We start from the raw sequence: 21135 nt of genomic DNA, 5'->3' as shown, positions 1-21135 counted from the left end.
TGATCTTGAAGCCTTGGGATCTAATCAGCAACTTGGTTTTTTGTTGGTTTGGTTTTTTTTTTAAGTAAGCTCTGTACTTAAAGTGGGGCTTGAACTCATGACCCTGAAATCAAGAGTCGCATACTGGCTGGGCCAGCCCAGGCACCCCCTAATCAGCAACTTCTAACATCCCTGAAGTATCATGGTTACTGGCAAAGCGGAGTTCACCTCAGCAAACAAGCTGGAAATTCAAAGCGGAATTCCCCGGGGAGGTCTCCTTCCACTGAGGAACTCAAAATTGGTTATTTCAGAGCGGCATAATGCCTGCTACTGTAGCATCAAGGAAGGGGAACATTTGGAGCTAAGAACCAGGTGTCTGAAGCCTATCTGCCTGCATATAACTCCTAGCTTTCCCCCTTCCACATGAACAATCCCAAGACAATCACCCGACCCACGCCTTTGTTTTGCTACCTGCAAAGTGGGGATCATAATAACGGCCACCACTTACTGAGCATTACTCTGTGCTTTGCATCAAGAGCTTTACCTGTATTTTTTTTTTTAAGATTTTATTTTTGAGTAATCTCTATACACAATGTAGGGCTCAAACGTACAAATCCGGAGCCAACCAGGCGCCCTTTTACTTGTATTATTTCATCTAATACTGCTCGAGGCACTCGAATCCTCAGCATGAAATGAGACCACGTGTAAAAAACAAGTGCCTGATACCTAATAAGCCCTTCACAGATGTTAGAGGTTGTTATTTTTATCGGTCAACCAGAGAAAAGAGTGGGATCATTAGGGAACATTTTCTAGACTGATTAAGTAGGAGGTACTGAGAAAACAGAGGTGTTCCAGGACAGGGGGTCGCTGGGAATGCCTTTACCAAGTCGTGGTGTGCCCGAGCATGGAGTGGGCTGGGAACTATACAGCGTAGCGACTAAGTGCAAAATCTAAAGTCGGGTGGCTAGTTGGGTGGCCCTCAGCAAGACACTCGGCTTTTGGGAGTCTCAGTTCCAGCACTGGCTGAAATCCGTTTTTACTGCAGTTCCGTGCGAGGGGCTCACTTGGAACTCAACAAACGCTCATTCCTCCTCAGAACCGCGTGCGGTGCCAGATGCGCAGTGGCGGTGAAGCTGGAGTGGGCGACAACCATAACTAATAATGGCAAATACACATGGGTTTCTGAGCGTCCCAGGCATCGATCTAACACTCTAACCTCAACGGCAATCTTAAAGGCTAGTCTTAATGTACCTTTCTTCAAATGGGGACACTGAGGCACACAGCGGCTCAGGAGCTTATGAGGCGCTAATGACGTTTCTTGTACCCGAAGATAAACTTGACAAAACTCAACATCAAGCAGCGGAAACCCGACAACCCTGAAGGCTCCGGTTCCCCGGAAGCCCAGGGGCGAGACCAAGTGGAGGAAGTTCCGCCCCGCGTGGAGGAAGTCCCGTCCCCGGGCTTCCGCTCCCGCCCTCGCTGGCTCTGCCCTGACCTGGTGGTGAGGCGTGACCGGGATGGCGGAGGGAGGCGATCGTGGGGGACAGCAGGCGGCCTGCGGGCACGACAGCTACCGCTCGCCGCTTGCCTCCCGTTACGCCAGCCCGGAGATGTGTTTCGTGTTTAGCGACAGGTACAAATTCCGGACATGGCGGCAGCTCTGGCTGTGGCTGGCGGAGGCCGAGCAGGTAATAGGCCACCGGGATGAGGGGCCGGGCCCGCCCCAGCACGTGCGGGGCTCGGCGTCGCGCCTGGGCTTGGCCCCCGGGAGCAGCTGCCCCGCTATTTTCGGCCGGGTGTCCCTTTTCTGAGGAGCTGTGGCCCCAGGAAGGTCAGGGCAGGAAGCCCGGGAGCCGACACCTGTTGCCTCCTTTGTTTTGAGTCACGGAGGGTTAGAGGCGGAGGAGGCGGCGAGAAAGGCACGCTGTCATTTTAGGGATTTATCTTGGCCATTCCTGCAGGGATACACTGCTTAACACGGACCCTGAACCCTTGTTACGTGCTGATTTCTTTTCCCGTTTAACCCATAGAAACTTTGCAAACTGGGTGGTGCTTTCCCCACATTATACGGGAGAAATCAAGCCTCGGTGATAGCCAAGCGCGTTATTTGCTCCGAACCATTAATAGCGTACCCGGGGTGTGAACCTGGGTTCAATGCAGAGCGTGAGAGCTTAACCACCTTATCTTTCACAATGCCTCAGTGTGGTTAATGGCAGGACTGTCCCTACAAAATTCATGTTTCCTAGGCCACTGTTTTTGCTCCACTCTACTGCACTTTGCCTCTAAGGAGGGAGAATCGGGGTAGGGGGTTATTAGATGGGTTTTCTGGTGTCTCTTTTAAGAGCTGCATATAGCGCTGTTCGGCCCAACGCTTTCAGAAATAGCTCCAGAGCGGCCTTCCCAGAGGAGTTGAAGAAAACTGAAAGTGATCCAGAGAGCTATAAAGTTTCAGAGGAAAATGCCACAAGCCAGATGGCAATGCCTTCTCAAATGGCATCAGTAAACAGGGAAACAAACAGTATGTGCCTGGGACCCAAGTACAGAGGAACTCCCCAAACAGGGAACGCTTCCTGGATTTTCCCCCTCCCCATCAGTGTGCTCAAGAAAATTAAGTGACATAACAATAGACACTCCTATCATGCCTGCTCAAAAAAAGTAAATGACATAATAACAGACATGTTTATCACGCCTGCCAAGACACTATCTTAAGACTTGGCATATTAATACCTCATTAATCCTCAAAATAACACTGTACTGTAACTATTTTACAGATGTTTTACCGGTGATGAATGGAGGCACAGAGAGACTTCATAAACTATTGGCTCAGACAATAATGGGTAGAAAGGGACATCAGTAGTGTGTGGTCATTTATCATGTACTGTTATGTACTCTTTTCCATTTCATATGATACTCCGTTATATAGATGAGGGTAGTGGCATTCAAAGACTTTGCAGAATGGGGCACCTGGGTGGCTCAGTAGGTTAAGTGTCCGGCTTTGGCTCAGGTCATGATCTCACGGTTCGTGAGTTCCAGCCCCAGATTGGGCTCTGCTGACAGCTCAGAACCTGGAGCCTGCTTCAGATTTTGTACCTCCCTCTCTCTCTCTCTCTCTCTCTGCCCCTCCTCCACTCACACTCTGCCTGTCACGAATAAATAAACATTTTTTTTTAAGTTGAAAAAACAAAAAAAAAAACAGACTTTCAGGATCACCGCAGCTAGTAAATGAAGCTGGAATTGAAATATAGAGTCTGAATATGTGTTCTTTCCTCTGGCCAGTGTGCACATTGCCTGAAATGCGTACAACGTTGGTATAATCTCCTGCGTTTGGATTATCTTGTAGGGTGTCAAAATTAGCATAAACTAGGGGTGCCTGGGTGGCTCAGTTGGTTAAGCATCCGACATCAGCTCAGGTCATGATTTCACGGTTCATGGGTTCGAGCCCCACGTCAGGTTCTGTGCTGACAGCTCAGAGCCTGGAGCCTGCTTCAGATTCTGTGTCTCCCTCTTTCTCTGCCCCTCTCCCGCTCACACTCTGTCTCTCTCTTAAAATTAGCAAGAACTATGTAATAATTTAGTAGTTAAGACAAAAATTTGAGGAATAAGAGATTAGGAGAGGGGTGCCTCGGTGGCTTAGTCGGTTGAGCGTCCGACTTCGGCTTAGGTCATGATCTCACGGTTTGTGGGTTCGAGCCCTGCGTCAGGCTCTGTGCTGACAGCTCAGCCTGGAGCCTGCCTCAGATTCTGTCTGTCTGTCTCTCTCTCTCTCTCTGCCCCTCCCTCACTCACAGTCTGTCTCTCTCTCCTTCGAAAATAAACATTAAAAAATTTTTTTCAAAGATTAGGAGGAATGCAGAAAAGCAAGAGTGGGGGATGAATTTTGACAAGATGCATTGCTTGGGGATAAGAAGCAGTTTGGCCACACTGCCCCCTGTTGCTTTGCTTTGGAAGGAGGCCTGAGGTGTCCTATCTACTGGCTAACAGACACTTCGAGGCAGTTTTGCTCAGTGTGGCTACTGAGCTTTTGAAACGTGGCTAGTGTGACCAAGAAACTGAATTTTTACTTTTTACCATTTTATTCTTTTTTAAAATTTATTATTATTTAAAAACAATTTTTTTTAGTGTTTATTTTTGAGACAGAGACCCAGCGTGAGTGGGGGAGGGGCAGAGAGAGGGGGGGAGTAGAATCTGAAGTAGGCCCCAGGCTCCCAGTTATCAGCTCCAAGCCTGACGTGGAGCGCGAACCTGCCAGATTATGACCTGAGCCGAACTCAGAAGCCCAACTGACTGAGTCACCCAGGTGCCCCACTTTAACCATTTTAGATGTAAATAGCCACATCTGGCAAATAGCCACCATCTCGGACAAGACAGGTCTAAGACGCAAGATCCTTCCCAAGGCCAGGACTTGGAAATTTCAAGTGACGTTTGAATAAATTTCACCAGTCTATGTGTTTAGCTCTTGGATCCAGGGGTCTGAGCTGCCTGGGCTGCAAGCTGCTCTTTGCCGGCCTTACTTTTCCAGTGGTGGATGAATGTAAGCTGTTGATGTGTTTATTTTCTCAATAATATCCTGCAAAGGCTTTGTTTTACTGAATTTGCTGTACGTAATTTGTTGGCAAAACCACTTACAACATTCTTAATTTTCATTTCTTGAAGTAAATCTGTCTGGGTCAAATGTAAAGCTGTGGCCTGGATCCCACACCTGGGGCACTTACATGCCAAGCACTAAGGGGTAAGCAATAAATACAACAAGGCTCTTCTCTTGTGGAGTATACATTGTAGGGGGAGGGACAGGCTAATGCATTTGTAAGAAATGTCATGTGGTGATAAGTGCTCTAAATAAATTTAGGCTAAAGGAATAGAAGAGTGACACATAAGAAGAATATTTCACATTGGCATCAGGAAAGACCTCTTTGAGGAGGTAACATTTGAGCCCAAAGACCAGACTTTGTGAGCCAGGAAGAGATACAAGGGCAGAGGGAACAAAGATCAGAAATACGTTGTTGAAATATGCAAAATGTACATTGTTGTATATTTTGGTGTTTACTTAGAATGTAACTTACCATGATTCATTAAGAAAACCTTGCCCTTCCCCACCCATGTTCTTTTAGTTGCCCCAAATCTTAATTTAAGAACTGGGAGGTGGGGGGGCGCCTGGGTGCCTCAGTCGGATGAGCATCTGACTTCGGCTTAGGTCATGATCTCGTGGTTGATAGTTCGAGCCCTGCGTCAGGCTCTGTGCTGACGGCTCGGAACCTGGAGCCTACTTCAGATTCTGTCTCCCTCTCTCTCTGCCCCTTACCTGCTCAATGCTGTGTCTCTCTTATGTCTCAAAAATAAATACAAACATTAAAAAAACACAATTTTAAAAAAAAGAATTGGGAGGTGGGACATAAATGCTAACATGAACCAATGTACTTCTCGGTGTCACTTCAAGTCATTGTGACGCTTGAGGTATTTTGTTTTGCCTGTTCTGCAGAGGTTGGGTTTGCCTATCACAGATGAACAAATCCAGGAGATGAAATCAAACCTGGACAACATCGACTTCAAGATGGCAGCTGAGGAAGAGAAACAGTTACGACATGATGTGATGGCTCACGTGCACACGTTTGGCCACTGCTGCCCAAAAGCTGCTGCTATAATTCACCTTGGAGCCACCTCCTGCTATGTTGGAGATAATACAGTAGGAACCTGTGTTTTGTTTCCACTTATGACTCGGTCTTCATAATGGATTTATAAATTTTATTTGATTTTTGTCTAGTTATAGGAAGTGACTCCATAAATCTTTAGTTTTAGGGGTATCTTAACACTGAGGAATTTTCTGCTTTTGTTATCCTTCCAATCTAAACTGTAAGCCTCTCATGACCTCCATAAAATAAGACCTGCAGATACTGTTTCTGCATTGGCTGTTTGGGCATAAGCCAAGGTCTTAGCGTTTTAGCGGCAAGGTAATTTTCTTTCCGAAGTCCTTTATAACTCTTTGCTGTAACGTCTGAAAAGAAAGAATTACATTATGATTCTTACGCGAAACTTAATTAGCAGAAGCAGCTTATCCTCAAACATAAAAAAGTAATATCTTTCATGAAAAGTAATAATTTTCCTAAGAATTTACCAAGTACTTGGCACTATTCTGAGCACTTTGTGTGTATGACTTCTTGTATTCTTCACAAGAACCGTGAAAAAGGTCCTTTTATCTCCATTTTTAAACAGCTTTTTGAGGTGCAGTTTACATGCCATAAATTTACCCATTTTAAATGTGTGGTTCAATGAGTTTTAGTAAATTTATGCAGTTCAGCCTTCACTATGCTCCAGTTTTACAACACATCCCTCACTCTGAAAAGTTCTCGTACCCGTGTGCAGTCACTTCCCACTCCTGCTTTCCAACCCAAACAACCGTTGATCTGCTTTCTTTCTCTGTAGTTTTGCCTTTTCTGGTAATGTCATAGAAATGGAATCAGAATATGTAGTCTTTGGGATCTAGCTTTATGATCCCTGTCTCTGCAGATGAGGATACTTAAAGAGAAGTTGAAGAACTTGCCTAATGTCACACAGCTAGATAAGAATCAAGCCCAGGGAGAATGGCTCCAAAGCTGTCCTCTTAATCATGCTGCGCCCGTGGGACCTGAAGTTTGATTCCAGATACACTTCCAATTCAGAAAGAAGCCACTAATTTTTAAGTTGCCCCAAATGCTTTCAGTCTCAAGTGGTACCTAATAAAAGGCATCTGTATGTGTATTACTCACATAATAGAAGAAGAACAATCCTTTCTCATGGGGGAATACACTTTTTTTTGAATACCCACTGTATTGTATAAGTTGGGCTCAGCAATTTGTATTGGAGTTGCCTGAAACACATCTCTTATTTTCCTCAAGAACAGCTTTAAATTTCCTAAACCTTGATGTTCTGGTTCATGTCTTTTTTGTTGTTGTTAGCAATGGTAGATGTGGAAAAAGGACAAAAGGCTAATGGAATGTGCCCCATGGAAGCTTCTCAGATACTCAGGCACTCCTTTTGGAAAGATAGAAAGCTGGTTGACCTGGACATCTTCACAATATTCAGGATGAAGGTTTGCCCGTAACTGTTTTCCCGTCATTTTAGTTACCACATAAATTGGCCTTTAGGAGTATAAAGGTTTTGTTCCTTAGAGATCCCAGAAGTACTGCTCTCTAGGTTGATGTGCTTTTAAAATAGTAATCTGAAAAGAACAACTTCTGTTAGCATCTTCTGAATTGCACAGAGGGTTGCTAATAGTGAGGTATGTGGCTAGCTGAGAAACCCAGTGGTGATGGCCAAAAAGTATTGTGTAATAATATTGTTTGGGCAAAGCTGTTTGATGTGAGACCACTGCATTTTCCTTTGCAGGACCTGATTATTCTCAGAAATGCATTTGACCTGCTTTTGCCAAAGGTAAGGAATTGGTAGAAGTTTCCTGCCAGCCCTGGATTCCCCATGATAGGAGATGGGCACCACTTACGAATAAATCAATGCAATGTGAATATAAATAGATTATTCTTTAGTCAGGTGAATGATCCTATATCTCATCTGCAGAACGAATTGTCTTTTTGAGTTAAAATGCTCTAAGTGAATCCTTTTTAAAATCTAGCCTTTTGGGGCCCTTGGGTGGCTCAGTCGGTTAAGTGTCCGGCTCTTGGTTTTAACTCAGGTCATGATCTCAGAGTTCATGAGATTGAGCCTCATGTTGGGCTCTGTGCTGACAGCGTGGAGCCTATTTGGGATTTCTCTCTGTCTCTGCCCCTCCACTGCCTGTGCTCATGTGCTGTCTCTCAAAATAAATAAATACCTTTAAAAAACAAAACGTAGTCTTTTAATAAAGGCAGTTAACCAGCAGCATGTTGTTGACATTGGGTCAGATTCATGATTTTGTCCTGTTTTCCCTGCATGAGCATGTTAGTGGTCTTAAAATTGTGCAGAATAAGTTCATGACTTTTTAGATAGTCAACTCACTTATCAAACATTGGTTGCTCTTAAATCTTCAAGGCATTTTGGGATACAAAGATAAAAAGATAATGTCTCTGCCTTCCACAGGCTGGAGATCTAATTTTATATTAAATTGTCTGAAAGTTTAGTTCCTGATTATATAACGAGCTTACCCTGAACTCACCCTGTTTCTATCACATGGTCTTTCTTACAGCTTGCCAGAGTGATCTCTCGGCTTGCTGACTTTGCTAAGGAACGAGCCAGCCTTCCTACCTTAGGTTTCACACATTTCCAGTAAGTGATGTGATTACTTCTCGGGATTTGGGCTTGTTGGTATGCATTTGGCTTTCATTTCTTCCTTCAGTTTCCCTTCTCCACGGAAGCTGGAGGTGAAGAAACTCAAAACATAGTTTAAGGGGTGCCTGGGTGGCTCAGTCAGTTAAGCGTCCAACTTCAGCTCAGGTCATGATCTCGTGGTTCATGAGTTCAAGCCCCATGTTGGGCTCTGTGCTGACAGCCTGGAGCCTGCTTCAGATTCTGTGTCTCCCTCTCTTTCTGGCCTTACTCCACGGTTCTGTCTCTGTCTCTTTCTCAAAAATGGATAAACACTTAAAAAAATAGTTTAAGCAAATAACTTAGGATGCTTATGAGGAATGAACCTGGTCCCTACCTTAAAAGCTATACTGGTGAGAGTTCATTTGGGGAACATTGGGAAATACGGATCAAGAGCGTATGAAAGTATTCATGTTCATTGATTTAGTAATTCTGTTTTTGAGACTCCTACTGAAGTAAGTAATCTAAATTATGCAAAAAGTCGTACGTGCAAAGATCTTTGTTAAAATATTGGTTATGATAGTAAGCACCGGAAACAATCTAGCTGTCCACAATAAGAGAAGAATTAAATGAGATATAGTATATTCATAGGCTTGAATAACATGTAGCCGTTAAAATGCTGCTTATAAGACTCATATTTTGGAAATGTGCATAGGTTACTGTTTTGGGATAAAGACAGCATATGAATTGTACAAAGATTGGAAGAAATTATACCAAGATGTAAATATTAATTACTCTGGTTTATGAGGTAATAGGATAATTAAATTTTTCCCTATTTTGTATTTTTTTTAAATTTTTTTTTTTAACATTTATTTATTTTTGAGACAGAGACAGAGCATGAACGGGGGAGGGGCAGAGAGAGAGGGAGACACAGAATCGGAAGCAGGCTCCAGGCTCTGAGCCATCAGCCCAGAGCCTGACGCGGGGCTCGAACTCACGGACCACGAGATCATGACCTGAGCTGAAGTAGGACGCTCAACCGACTGAGCCACTCAGGCGCCCCGCTATTTTGTATTTTTGACGTGTAAAATGTTCAAGTATTTTTATAATTACCAAATAAAATCCTTTTCAAAGCAGATAATGTCATTTTTGGAATGCTAGTAGCAGGTTTCAAGTGATGATATTTGAGTAGTGGTGTGTTAGCATCTGCCTTACATCTTGGTGGGATATTGCTATGGTGACGAAGCTACTGTCTCCTAACATTGAGGAAAATCTGTTGAGTCTAATCTTCCTTAAAGTTAGGGCCTGCACTTGTCGCAGAAACCTGAAGAAATTGTTCATGAGGAGTCAGTGCAAGGTGTGTTGGGGCTGGCCATGACAAATGTTGCCTCGTGCTGGCTCCCTAGCATTACCTGAGTCACGACTCCTCTCCCTCTCCTGTGAGTACTGGAGAGTTGTGGGCCTCCCAGTATTCCTCTGGGGGTAACGTGATGAGAGAGGTATCTGCTGCCACGGTTAGCAGGCATTAAGCACTCAGAAAATGGTATTGGTGCATGAGATCACATCAGTGTGGGTCAGTTCCTGCAGTCAAAGGGAAGCAGCTTTGGGGCACCTGGCTGGCTCAGTCGGTAGAGCATGTGACTCTTGGTCTCAGGGTTGTGAGTTCAAGGCCCACGTTGGGTATAGTGCCTACTTAAAAAAAAAAGCAGCTTTATTGAGATACAGTTCACATACCATAAAACTCACCCTTTTTAAGTGTACACTTAGTGGGGCGCCTGGGTGGCTCAGTCAGTTAAGCGTCCAACTTCGGCTCAGATCGTGATCTCGCAGTCCGTGAGTTCGAGCCCCGCATTGGGCTCTGTGCTGACAGCTCAGAGCCTGGAGCCTGCCTCAGATTCTGTGTCTCCCTCTGTCTCTGCCCCTCCCCTGTTCATGCTCTGTCTCTCTCTGTCTCAAAAATAAATAAACGTTAAAAAAAAAAAGTGTACACTTAGTGGTTTTTAGTATATTTACAGATTTTTAGTATACTTACAGATTTATTTACAGTCACCAGTATATAATTTCAGAATATTTCCATCACCCTTCAGAAAACCCATACCCATTTAGTTATTACCATTCCCCCCTTACCTAGCCCCTTGCCATCACTGATCTATTTTCTGTCCATGGATTTGTCTCTTCTGGATATTTTATTTAAAATGTTTTTTTAGTGCTTCTTTTTTGAGAGCTAGAGCAGGGGGTGGCAAGGGGCAGAGAGACAGGGAGACAGAGATCCGAAGCGGGCTCCGCACTGACAGCAGAGAACCTCATGCAGGACTTGAATCCTTGAACCATGACATGAGATCATGACCTGAGTTGAAGTCGGACACTTAACTGACTGAGCCAGCCAGGCACTCCTCTGGACATTTTATTTAAATACAATCATAAAATATTTATCTTGTTATGACTGGCTTCATTCACTTAGTGTTTTCAGTGTTCATCCATATTGTGGCATGTAGCACATTCGTTTCTTTTTATAGCCAAAATGGTGGATATACCAAGTTTGTCCATTCTTTAGTTTGATAGACATTTGGGTTGTCTCCACTTTGTGGCTATTGTGTACAGTGTTGATGTGAACAGATCCATGCAAGTCCATCCATTCATTTCTTTGCTTGTACCAGTAATCTGTTAGCAAGAGTTAGCTAGAAAACTACCATGAAATTAATTTGAGGATATATCGTCTAATGATGTGCCTTCATGTTTGCTCACGGTTCATATTGTTAGCCTGATAGGAGAGAGAATCCATTTGGAATGAGCTAGGTCATTTATTAGAACTCCCCATCAGGGCGCCTGGGTGGCTCAGTTGGTTAAGTGTCCAACTTTGGCTGAGGTCATGATCTAACGGTTTGTGAGTTCGAGCCCCACGTTGGGTTCTGTGCTGACAGCTCAGAGCCTGGAGCCTGCTTCAGATTCTATGTCTCCCTCTCTCTCTGCCCCTCCCCGCTTGCACTCTGTCTCTCTTTCTCAAAATAAACATTATAAATATTAAAAAAAAACAAACTCCAACATCATTGCAGTTCTCATTATTATGCTTTATGTTCAGAAACAGACCGGCAATAAATTGATTTAGATTTTGGACGGGGAGCAAAGCCATTAGCTGTTAGGTTAAGAGTCCTTGGGTTATGTATGTTTTAGGGTTGTTGTCCACAGCATGGCTGCTTCCTTATCAAACCTTGTCTCCTCATAAAGGCCTTCCTTTACCGCCAGTCTAGAGTGGCATTCTCCAGTGTCCTCATCATTTTATTTTTTCATATTTCTGATAAAAAAATCAACAGTCACTTTGTTTACTTGTTTCCACTACAACGCGAGCTCCATTGGACAGGAACCTTGTCTGTTTTGTTTGTTGTTGTTGTTTTTATGTTTGTTTATTTTGAGAGACAGAGTATGAGTGGGAGAGGGAGAATCCCAAGCAGGCGCCATGCTGAGTGCAGAGCCCAGTGTGGGGCTCGATTCCACCACCATGAGGTCTTGACCTGGGCCGAGATCAAGAGTCGGCTGCCCAGCTGACTGAGCCAGCCAGGTGCTCCTTGTTCATGGTATTTTCTTTTTTTTTTTTTTTTCAACGTTTATTTATTTTTGGGACAGAGAGAGACAGAGCATGAACGGGAGAGGGGCAGAGAGAGAGGGAGACACAGAATCGGAAACAGGCTCCAGGCTCCGAGCCATCAGCCCAGAGCCCGACGCGGGGCTCGAACTCAAGGACCGCGAGATCGTGACCTGGCTGAAGTCGGACGCTTAACCGACTGCGCCACCCAGGTGCCCCTGTTCATGGTATTTTCAAAACCAAGAACACATTAGCTATTTGGCAAATGTTTGTTACATGAGTATATTTGACTTGCCAAAGCCTGGGGACAAACAAAACAGGCGTTGTCCCTGCCCATATATTGCCTCTTGATGATAAAGAAAGAGCTATGTTAGGAGATCTTAGTTTCATAAGCATGAATATTTGTAAATGACATTGAATCATAACTATTGCTCACTTGCGCACACTTCTTCACTCTGGTAAGAGACAGGTCTCTCTGTCTCTTACCTGAATTCTTCCTCTTTCCAGGGGTAGCAGTAATTGTTTGAAGAGGAAGTGAAGCTTTTATGAAGTAAGTCCTTGGTTTGAGACTTGTGTGTGTCCTCTTTGGGTCATTTTCAGGCCTGCTCAGCTGACCACAGTTGGGAAACGTTGCTGTCTCTGGATTCAGGATCTTTGCATGGACCTCCAGAATTTGAAGCGTGTCCGAGATGACCTGCGCTTCCGGGGAGTGAAAGGCACCACAGGCACTCAGGCCAGCTTCCTGCAGCTCTTCGAGGGAGATGACCAGAAGGTATTCTGAGAGCAGCAAAGGGACATGGAAGCTCAGTGGTGTGGGCACCAAGGACAAAGCTGACTTCTAGGATGGGCGGAGAGATGGATCCTGGGATGAGTGGAGTCTTTGGATCGAAAGGGGTACCAAGGATCGAAATCAGGGCAGGACATTGAGATATTCTCATACTGGTCATACCTGGATTTCTATAAGGATGTCTTTTTCTTCCAAGGTAGAGCAGCTTGACAAGATAGTGACAGAAAAGGCAGGATTTAAAAGGTAGGTAAGTGGGAAAGGTGTTGGCTTCCCTGTTAAGTGATGGAAGGCCCGTGTTCAGTGTACCTCTAAATTTGACCCTTTTTCTTCCTTTGTTCTTCTACCCGTTTCCTTTTTTCTTTTTCTTTTTTTTTAAATGTTTGTTTTATTTTTGAGAGACGGAGCACGTGCAGGGGAAGGGCACAGAGGGAAGGAGACACAGAATCTGAAGAGACCCCAGGCTCCGAGCTGTCAGCACAGAGCCTGACGCAGGGCTGGAACTCACGAACTGTGAAATCATGACCTGAGCCAAACTCGGACGCTTAACCGACTAAGCCACTCAGACATCCCTACACCCATTTCCTTTTACCTCCTGGGTTTTATTTTTGTATAGTCTAGATTCTGTTTTCTGATAATCTATAAGGAAGAAGGAAATAGTCTTACCCATGTTGAGGTCTCCGATGGATTCATCTAGATCTGACCATTTCCCTTGAGGGCTGCCAGGCTCCACCATGGCTCCTTCTTGCAGGCATTTCCATTGGGCTGTGAGGACACGGGTGCACAGGACCACCCTTCCTTCTGGGGCATGGGTGTTAGTAAAAAGGGTGGAAGAACAGTTTGTTCCAGGAGCAGATTATCAGTGAGGTCATCTGGGCTCCGTGTGACTCAGTATACCAGTGAGACCAAGCTTTTGCTCAGGGTCGGTTTTTGCTCATTTGTTTGACATAGTCACATTTTTTTTCTTTTTTTTTTTTTTTTTCAACGTTTATTTATTTTTGGGACAGAGAGAGACAGAGCATGAACGGGCGAGGGGCAGAGAGAGAGGGAGACACAGAATTGGAAACAGGCTCCAGGCTCTGAGCCATCAGCCCAGAGCCCAACGCGGGGCTCGAACTCACGGAGTGTGAGATCATGACCTGGCTGAAGTCGGACGCTTAACCGACTGCGCCACCCAGGTGCCCCTGACATAGTCACATTTTGAAATATTTTTATGTACGGCTCTTTTCAATTTATTTCTAGGGCTTTCATCATCACAGGGCAGACCTATACACGAAAAGTGGATATTGAGGTGCTGTCTGTGCTGGCTAGCTTGGGGGCATCCGTGCACAAGGTGAGTGGTGGCAGCAGTTTGTGGGGCTGGGATGAGAGCTTTGCACAAACAGAAGGAATTGGCCTCAGAGCTTTGTTCAGTCGCATCTCTCTTTTTTTTATTTTTTTTATTTTTAAATTTTTTTTTTTTTCAACGTTTATTTATTTTTGGGACAGAGAGAGACAGAGCATGAACAGGGGAGGGGCAGAGAGAGAGAGGGAGACACAGAATCGGAAACGGGCTCCAGGCTCTGAGCCATCAGCCCAGAGCCCGACGCGGGGCTCGAACTCACGGACCGCGAGATCGTGACCTGGCTGAAGTCGGACGCTTAACCGACTGCGCCACCCAGGCGCCCCAGTCGCATCTCTCAAGAGATGTCAGACTTCATTTTTCACCATTTGGGGCCTGTGGGTGAAGCCTCTTAAGGTGTCTTAAAGGACAGGACTGGATTCTGCATTCTCATTAAAGTTCATCTGGCGTCGTCTTTCCGTGCTGTCTGCAGCCATGTTTCACAGAAGTGTTTCCATGCTCCTTTACTTGTTATCCCTGCTCTTCAGGAGCCTGGAGAAGTCTGAATGAGATACTCTCCAGGATCTGTTGGGGGAGGTGAGCTCACCTCCATCAGCCTAGCCCCTACTCCCAGAGTTCTGCACATCGTTGTGGCCCTTTCCCCCCAGATTTGTACCGACATACGACTCCTGGCAAACCTCAAGGAGATGGAGGAACCCTTTGAAAAACAGCAGATTGGTGAGTGTTGTGTGGAGACCTGGGAGCACCACAGAAATGCCAGGGGGCCCGTGGGCAGGTGTTGACAGCTCGCCCAGCAGCGTGCCTGGGCACTCATTGTCCTCTGAAGTCTCTCTGCCTTTGCTTCTCGTCCTTGTACGTGGCAGGCTCAAGTGCGATGCCATACAAGCGGAACCCTATGCGCTCCGAGCGCTGCTGTAGCCTTGCCCGTCACCTCATGACCCTCATCGTCGACCCGCTGCAGACGGCATCTGTGCAGTGGTTCGAGCGCACGCTGGATGATAGTGCCAATCGGTCAGTAAAAGGGGATGCCATGTACAGTGAGTTGTGGGGAGGACCAGAAGAGGAGTCTGGAAGCAGAAGGATGTTTTGAGCATCTGTGCATTTCCTCCTTGTCCCCACAGAGCATGGAGTCTAGCAGGGAGGCAAGAACATACAAAGAACAGTATGATGAGTGTAGGAACAGAGTGTGTATGAGATACGCTCTGTGTGAGCTAAGGGGAAGTCTAGGTGTGGGGGTCAGGAAAGGCTTCACAGAGGAGGTAATGCTTTAAGACTCAAGAAATCTAGGCATTTTTAAAAGACCTTTAAGACAGGATTGGAAGCATATATACAAGCATAAAGGCAGGAGAAAGAAGAGGGAGTTACCAGTACGGGGGAGTAAAGTCTGTGTGACAAGCAATGAGGTAAAACATGATTATGGATCACAGCTAGTATATGATGGTCTCTGTAGGCCCTGAAAAGTTCAGTTACTGTGCTGGAGGTAGGTAAGGTGTCAGCTGTGACATCTTGCCACAATTATATGGTGGTTCGGTATGAGATGGGTCAGAAGTAATTTGTAGCTGTGAATAAGGTACCAACATGCACATGGTTTTCTGCTTACTTAAAATTTTTATTTATTAAAAAAATGTCTTTACGTTTATTTATTTTTGAGAGATAGGGAGAGTGTGAGCAGGGGAGGGGCAGACAGAGGATCCAAAGCAGCCTCTGGACTGACAGCAAAGAGCCTGATGTGGGGCCTGAACCCATGAACCATGAGATTGTGTCCTGAGCCGAAGTCAGATGCTTAATGGACTGAGCCACCCAGGTGTCCCTAAAGATTTTATTTTTAAATAATCTTTATACCCAACATGGGGCTCAGACTTATAACCCTGAGATCCAAGAGTCACGTGCTCCACCAACTGAGCCAGCCAGGCACCCCTGTATATATACTTATTTAAAGCAGAGTCACGTTATTCTGGTTTGCTTGCATTGTATTAGAATTCGAGTGGAAAAGGATATATAGTTAAGCTAGTTCTCTGGGATCTGTGTGTAATCCAGGGAATAAGGCATTTATGAAAATAAGACATGTGAACCCATTCAGAAGTCAACCATTAAATATTTTTCAGCAGGGTGTTACCTAATCATATGTGCCTGCTAAAACACCCTGCAACAATTTGGAGAACCAGTTTTAAGGGGATATGGATCTGGTCAGGACAAGTTAGGAGGCTATTTTTAAAAATTGAAGTCCATACTGGCACGGTGCTCATGTGATTAGAGAAGAAGCATGTGGGTATAAAATCTGGCAGATTGGCTGGCCTTGGTGGCTGATAGGAGTGAGTGTTAAGATCGGTGATGGGCTACAAGTGCCATTTACTGAAGATGGGAGCCACAGGGAGAAGAAGAGTAGGTTTGAGATGGTAAGCAGGAGGCAATGGAGAAGTGACTGGATCCAGTTTTGGGTTTGAGGTACCTACAGACCAACCAGGTAGAGCTTCTCCAGTTTGGTATGTGAGCTGGCTTTTAGGCAGGTGGTCTGGACAAGGGGTGATGGATTTGAGAGTCATCAGGATATTGGGGGTAGAGCCCAAGTCATGAGATTAAAGGAAGTTGTCCAAGTAGTACATGTAGCATGAGAAGTCAGTACGGCAGCTTCTTGGGACACACCCTATATTTCACTAAAATTGATATTTGCTTAAAGAGATAACTGAACGGCTATTTGTTTTCTAGACGTATCTGTTTGGCCGAGGCATTTCTCACTGCAGATACTATATTGAATACGCTGCAGAACATTTCTGAAGGATTGGTGGTGTACCCCAAAGTAAGCCTCAATTAAAAAGCAAAATATTGGGGTGGGGGTTGGAATGTGGGAGGGTGAGTATAATCTTCTGCTCTGGAGTAAGTATGTTTGGTGATCTGCATTCTAGTCCAGTAGGAGTTGTTCCTAACCAGAGCTCATTCTTCAGGTTGTGACGTGGCTCTAGAGAACTGACTCTGGAATCCATAGACAACGTTTGTAACAAAGAGAAAAGGAAATACTTTGAATTGGCTTAAACTGTTCATGACCTTCATGAATCATCAGCTGTGGTGTGACTGGCAGAGCAGACTGTTTCCTTTGCCTGTTTTTAGGTACCTGAGGCAGATGGTTCGTTCCCATTATATACTTGGCTCTTGAGGTGGGGCACTGAAATTTAACAAAGTTGAGGTTTTATAAATCTTTCCAATGAAGCAACTTTTAAAAGTGTATTTAAATTGCTTTTCCTTTTTTAAATGAAAATAATACTTTAAATTAGAAAGAAAACTGAAATGCAGATTGAAACAATCCATTCTACCCTCTGTCTTCATAGATATGGTAGTTTATGTCCTTCTCTGTATTTTGCTGGTCACAGTTGATCTCTTACTGTGTGTATGACTTTGTAACTGTGAGGCATCTTAGCCCTTCGTTCATTCTTCTAGGTAATTGAACGGCGCATTCGGCAAGAGCTGCCTTTCATGGCCACAGAGAACATCATCATGGCCATGGTGAAAGCTGGGGGTAACCGCCAGGTTTGTTAACCCCTTATGCTCCTGGATAAATTGAAAGGGCACCTTTAGTCCTCCTCTCCTCCCTTAAGAATGAAAGCATTTCTGTCATCTGCCCTCAGTCATGGTATTGGTACAGAACAGTGACCATATTCTGCCATAGAGCAGACTCATCTCTGGAGGGTGATTACGGTGAACTTGGTTTGTTAAAAGTGAATCACTTTATCACTTGTAGGAAAGGTCCACTCTTAGCAAAGGAATAAGGTCTGAATTTGTAATAGGAAATGATGGGAAGTGGGCACGACAGAGCACGTGGTTCACGAGCTGTTAGAGGAGCCAGCACAAGAGTCACTTGGGCGGCTCAGTCAGTTAAGCATCTGATTTTGGCTCAAGTCATGATCTCACAGTTCATGAGTTCAAATCCCGCATCGGGCTCACTGCTGTCAGCACAGAGCCTGCTTTGGATCCTCTGTCCCCTCTCTCTCTGCCCCTCCCTTGCTTGCTCTCTCTATCTCTCTCAAAATAAATAAACTTAAAAAAAAAAAAAAAAAGGCCAGCACAAGATGGGCATTTACTTCAGGTTCATCCTAGGTTATGTTCGGAGGGCTGAGATCTCGATGGAATTAGACTGTGAGGGGAACTTCCTCAGCCTGGGTGGGGAGTGGGTGGGTGGGCTTTGTGTACCAGCCATAGATAGACAGCATAGTTGTGGTATTGGATGATGGTTATGATGATCAGATGCCCTGTTAGTAAGTGAATCAACAATACCCCACTGTCTTCCTAGGATTGCCATGAGAAAATTAGAGTGCTTTCCCAGCAGGCAGCTGCTGTGGTCAAACAGGAGGGAGGTGACAATGACCTCATAGAGCGAATCCAGGCTGATGCCTACTTCAGTCCCATTCATTCCCAGTTGGACCGTCTGCTGGATCCTTCTTCTTTTACAGGTCGTGCATCTCAACAGGTAAGCACCAGAACACTTCTGTGGCACTAGAAGTTTCCCCAAATGCCCTCTTTTTACACTGCTGGGCCACAGAACCTGGAATACAGTCTTTAATGTTTCTTATAAAATAAGAAGTCTGATAAAAATGAGGCTAGGCAGAAAGAATTCAGAGCAGGCTAAAATGTGAAGGTTTGGTTGTATTGAACTGCCTTATTTCCCCCTGTGGATTTCTCTGAATTCTCTTTTGGTTTGGAGCATGTGGTATAATGGACAAAGATTGGGTTTTACCCTCAGATCAGTCAGGTTCATTCCTGACTTCTGGCTTTCATTGGCTGACAGGATAATATGCATCTCAGGGTGCCTGAGTGGCTCATTCGGTTGAGTGTCCACCTCAGGTCATGATTTCATGGTTAACATAGTAGGTCCCTGCATTGGGCTGACAGCATGGAGCCTGCTTGGGATTCTCTCCTTCCTCTGCCCCTTCCCCGCTTGCACACATACATGTTCTCTCTCTTTCTCTCTCAGAATAATTAAATAAACTAAAAATATATATACATCTCATGAGGTGGTGGTTATGTGAATTAAAAGGCCTAGCACAGTGCTTGACGCGTGGTAGGTATTCAGTAAATGTTTATCATTTTTCCCCTTGGCCTTTTGGAGATTGCAAGAGCTAATTCAAAAACATTTACGAGTGCAAACTGGGTGCTCAGTATGTATTCAGGTACTGTGCTTCATTCTGGGTCTTTAAAGATAATTCTCATCTTCAGGGAGCTCATTATAATACCAAGCAGTACCTGTAGGAGTTGAGGGAAGCATATTCTTTTTAGGTATCACAAAGGAGAATAGGAGAGGTTGGGAAAGACTGTTGGAGGACTTGACATCTGAGCTGAATCTTAGGGAAAAGTAGGAGTTGGCAAGTAGATAGACATCCAACATGGGAGAGAAACTACAGTCATTTGATTGTTGCTGGAGTAGCGAGTACCCAGTAGTAGTTACAGGATTTAAAGTTGGAGACAGACAACAGTTTGTCATTTCTCCTCAGATCACACTGGTGTTTTGGATTTGAGAGACTTAAACTGGAGGTTGGAGACCAGTAAGGAAGCTGCTGCAGGGGGCCAAGCAGTAGATGATGAGGACTTTGAGCCAAGGCAGTGGTAGATGCAGATGAGGGGAGAGATTGGAGGGCTCTTCAGGAAGTTAGAGCCTTGGCAGGTTGAATGAAGATGAGAGAAGAAGCCGTGATGATTTCAGCTTGGGTACTGGGTGGACGATGATGAGACCAACTGAAAGGACAGTCTGGGCTCATTTATGGGGAAACATGTAGGCATGGTGGGTTAAGCTGCCTCTGTCTAGGGAGAGATTTCTGACAGGCAGTGAAGAAATTACTCAGTGGTGGGGTAAAAGCTTTATCAAATTAGGTCTCAGTGATATAAACTGACTTTGAAAAAAGCGTTAGCAAAATTTCCATCTTTACATTTTCTTTTGTCTTACATTTGCTTTTCTTTTTGGCAGGTGCAGAGATTCTTGGAAGAGGAAGTATATCCCCTGCTGAAACCATATGAAAGTGTAATGAAGGTGAAAGCAGAACTATGTCTGTAGCGTTGGAAAAGAATTAAACAAGAAGTCATTGGCTTTGTTAACTTTTATTGCCAAGTCATGGAAGCCATTAGTTTAGTGCCTTATTTTACCTTAGGACGTTTTACCTGAAATTGATACAGCACTTTCTTGTTGGTGTGGCGCTTTCACATTTCTCAGCGTTTACGATGCAGGAATAAATTACGTTGAATTGGACTCTGTTTTCTACAGCAACACAACCTGTAGTTGTTCATAGTTCTTTCAGGCACATCATCTAACTAGTCTAAGTTGTTTTACATGCTCACGTGATTGTGAGGGAGTCAGCAAATTCCTGTTCCACTCTTCTGAAGGTAAATTTCATCTGTGTCTAGCAAAATAACCTAGACTGTGATTCACCATGGACTCTGATTCAGTATGGTTAGATACCGTTGGCATCCAGCTTGGTTTGGCCAGAATAGGTAATGAAATCTGGAGTTTGAGGACATTCTCAAGCTTACTCTGCTCAAGTTGTGTTTGAGCTCATGATAAGGTTTATATATCAGGGAAATGCTAATTGGGTCTATTGATTTCATCAGGACATTTGACAATCTTTAATCCTGGTTACACAATTTGATAGGTGATTGAACCAGCCTTAGCCAAAAAAGGAGCGTTAGGACTATCCCCCCACCTGGAAGGAGAGCACTGGTATTAGTCCACAGGCCTCTATCCTTAGTCCTGTCTCATTCTACACATTGAGCATAGATGAAAATGAAGAAAGTGTATTTATCAGATTTTCAAACAACACAAAACTAGGACAATTAATCAATACATGCATTTGGTAAGATAACTAAGATTTTATCCAACCTGAATAGACTGAAATGATATGGTCAAAACTAAGAAGAAAAAACTAAGATACATGTAAGTTAAGCTTAAGCTCAGTATGAACCAGAAGTGGTTGCCAGTGAGATCATTTAGGATGTGTTAGTAGTAGTATAGTGTCCAGAAAAGCCACTATAGTCTTACGGTTCCACCACGTGGCATTATGTTCAATTGTGGAAACCCAGTCTGAGGAACAGAGAGAAACTTGAGAGCCAACCTCCAAAGAAGACTTTGATAGTGAAGGAATGTCTGAGCACTCAATCCTGTGGGAGAAAGTTTGTCAGTGCTTCAAATACCCCTGTGAGGAAGAAGAGTAACTTAGGTATTTGTTGCCCCAAGAGACACCATTGGAACACATAGGCATTGTTGAG

At 44.5% G+C, this 21135-nt stretch overlaps 1 protein-coding gene across 6 annotated transcripts; it reads left to right on the top strand.

Moving 5' to 3' along the window:
- The first annotated feature begins 1446 nt into the window (after positions 1 to 1446).
- Positions 1447 to 20145, top strand: ADSL (adenylosuccinate lyase). Of its 6 annotated transcripts, none has more exons than XM_040490753.1 (14): positions 1500 to 1612; positions 4633 to 4708; positions 5456 to 5659; positions 7339 to 7383; positions 8129 to 8208; positions 12368 to 12539; positions 12751 to 12797; positions 13794 to 13884; positions 14541 to 14610; positions 14757 to 14904; positions 16600 to 16690; positions 17326 to 17415; positions 18176 to 18352; positions 19844 to 20145. In XM_040490753.1, exons 3-14 carry the CDS (start codon positions 5495 to 5497, stop codon positions 19928 to 19930), a joined length of 1263 nt encoding a protein of 420 aa, XP_040346687.1. In that variant the 5' UTR covers positions 1500 to 1612; positions 4633 to 4708; positions 5456 to 5494; the 3' UTR covers positions 19931 to 20145. The 6 variants fall into 6 exon arrangements, with proteins under 6 accessions (XP_040346684.1, XP_040346688.1, XP_040346687.1 ...); XM_040490751.1 differs by having other exon boundaries at positions 1557 to 1667; XM_040490752.1 differs by lacking the exon at positions 1500 to 1612 and adding an exon at positions 4427 to 4510.
- Positions 20146 to 21135: the final 990 nt, after the last annotated feature.

This window comes from Herpailurus yagouaroundi, unplaced genomic scaffold, assembly GCF_014898765.1.
Source record: "Herpailurus yagouaroundi ecotype Mexico unplaced genomic scaffold, PumYag 182, whole genome shotgun sequence".
NCBI lineage: Eukaryota > Metazoa > Chordata > Mammalia > Carnivora > Felidae > Herpailurus > Herpailurus yagouaroundi.
The sequence above is the reverse complement of the archived record's forward strand: the minus strand, read 5'-3'. Positions and strand labels throughout refer to the sequence as shown.

Coding starts and splice junctions, on each gene's coding strand:
- ADSL (XM_040490750.1), top strand. CDS start 1,497: ATGGCGGAGGGAGGCGATCGTGGGGGACAGCAGGCGGCCTGCGGGCAC. Junction 8,209..12,367: donor TTAGGTTTCACACATTTCCA/GTAAGTGATGTG, acceptor GGTCATTTTCAG/GCCTGCTCAGCTGACCACAG. Junction 12,540..12,750: donor TCGAGGGAGATGACCAGAAG/GTATTCTGAGAG, acceptor TTTTCTTCCAAG/GTAGAGCAGCTTGACAAGAT.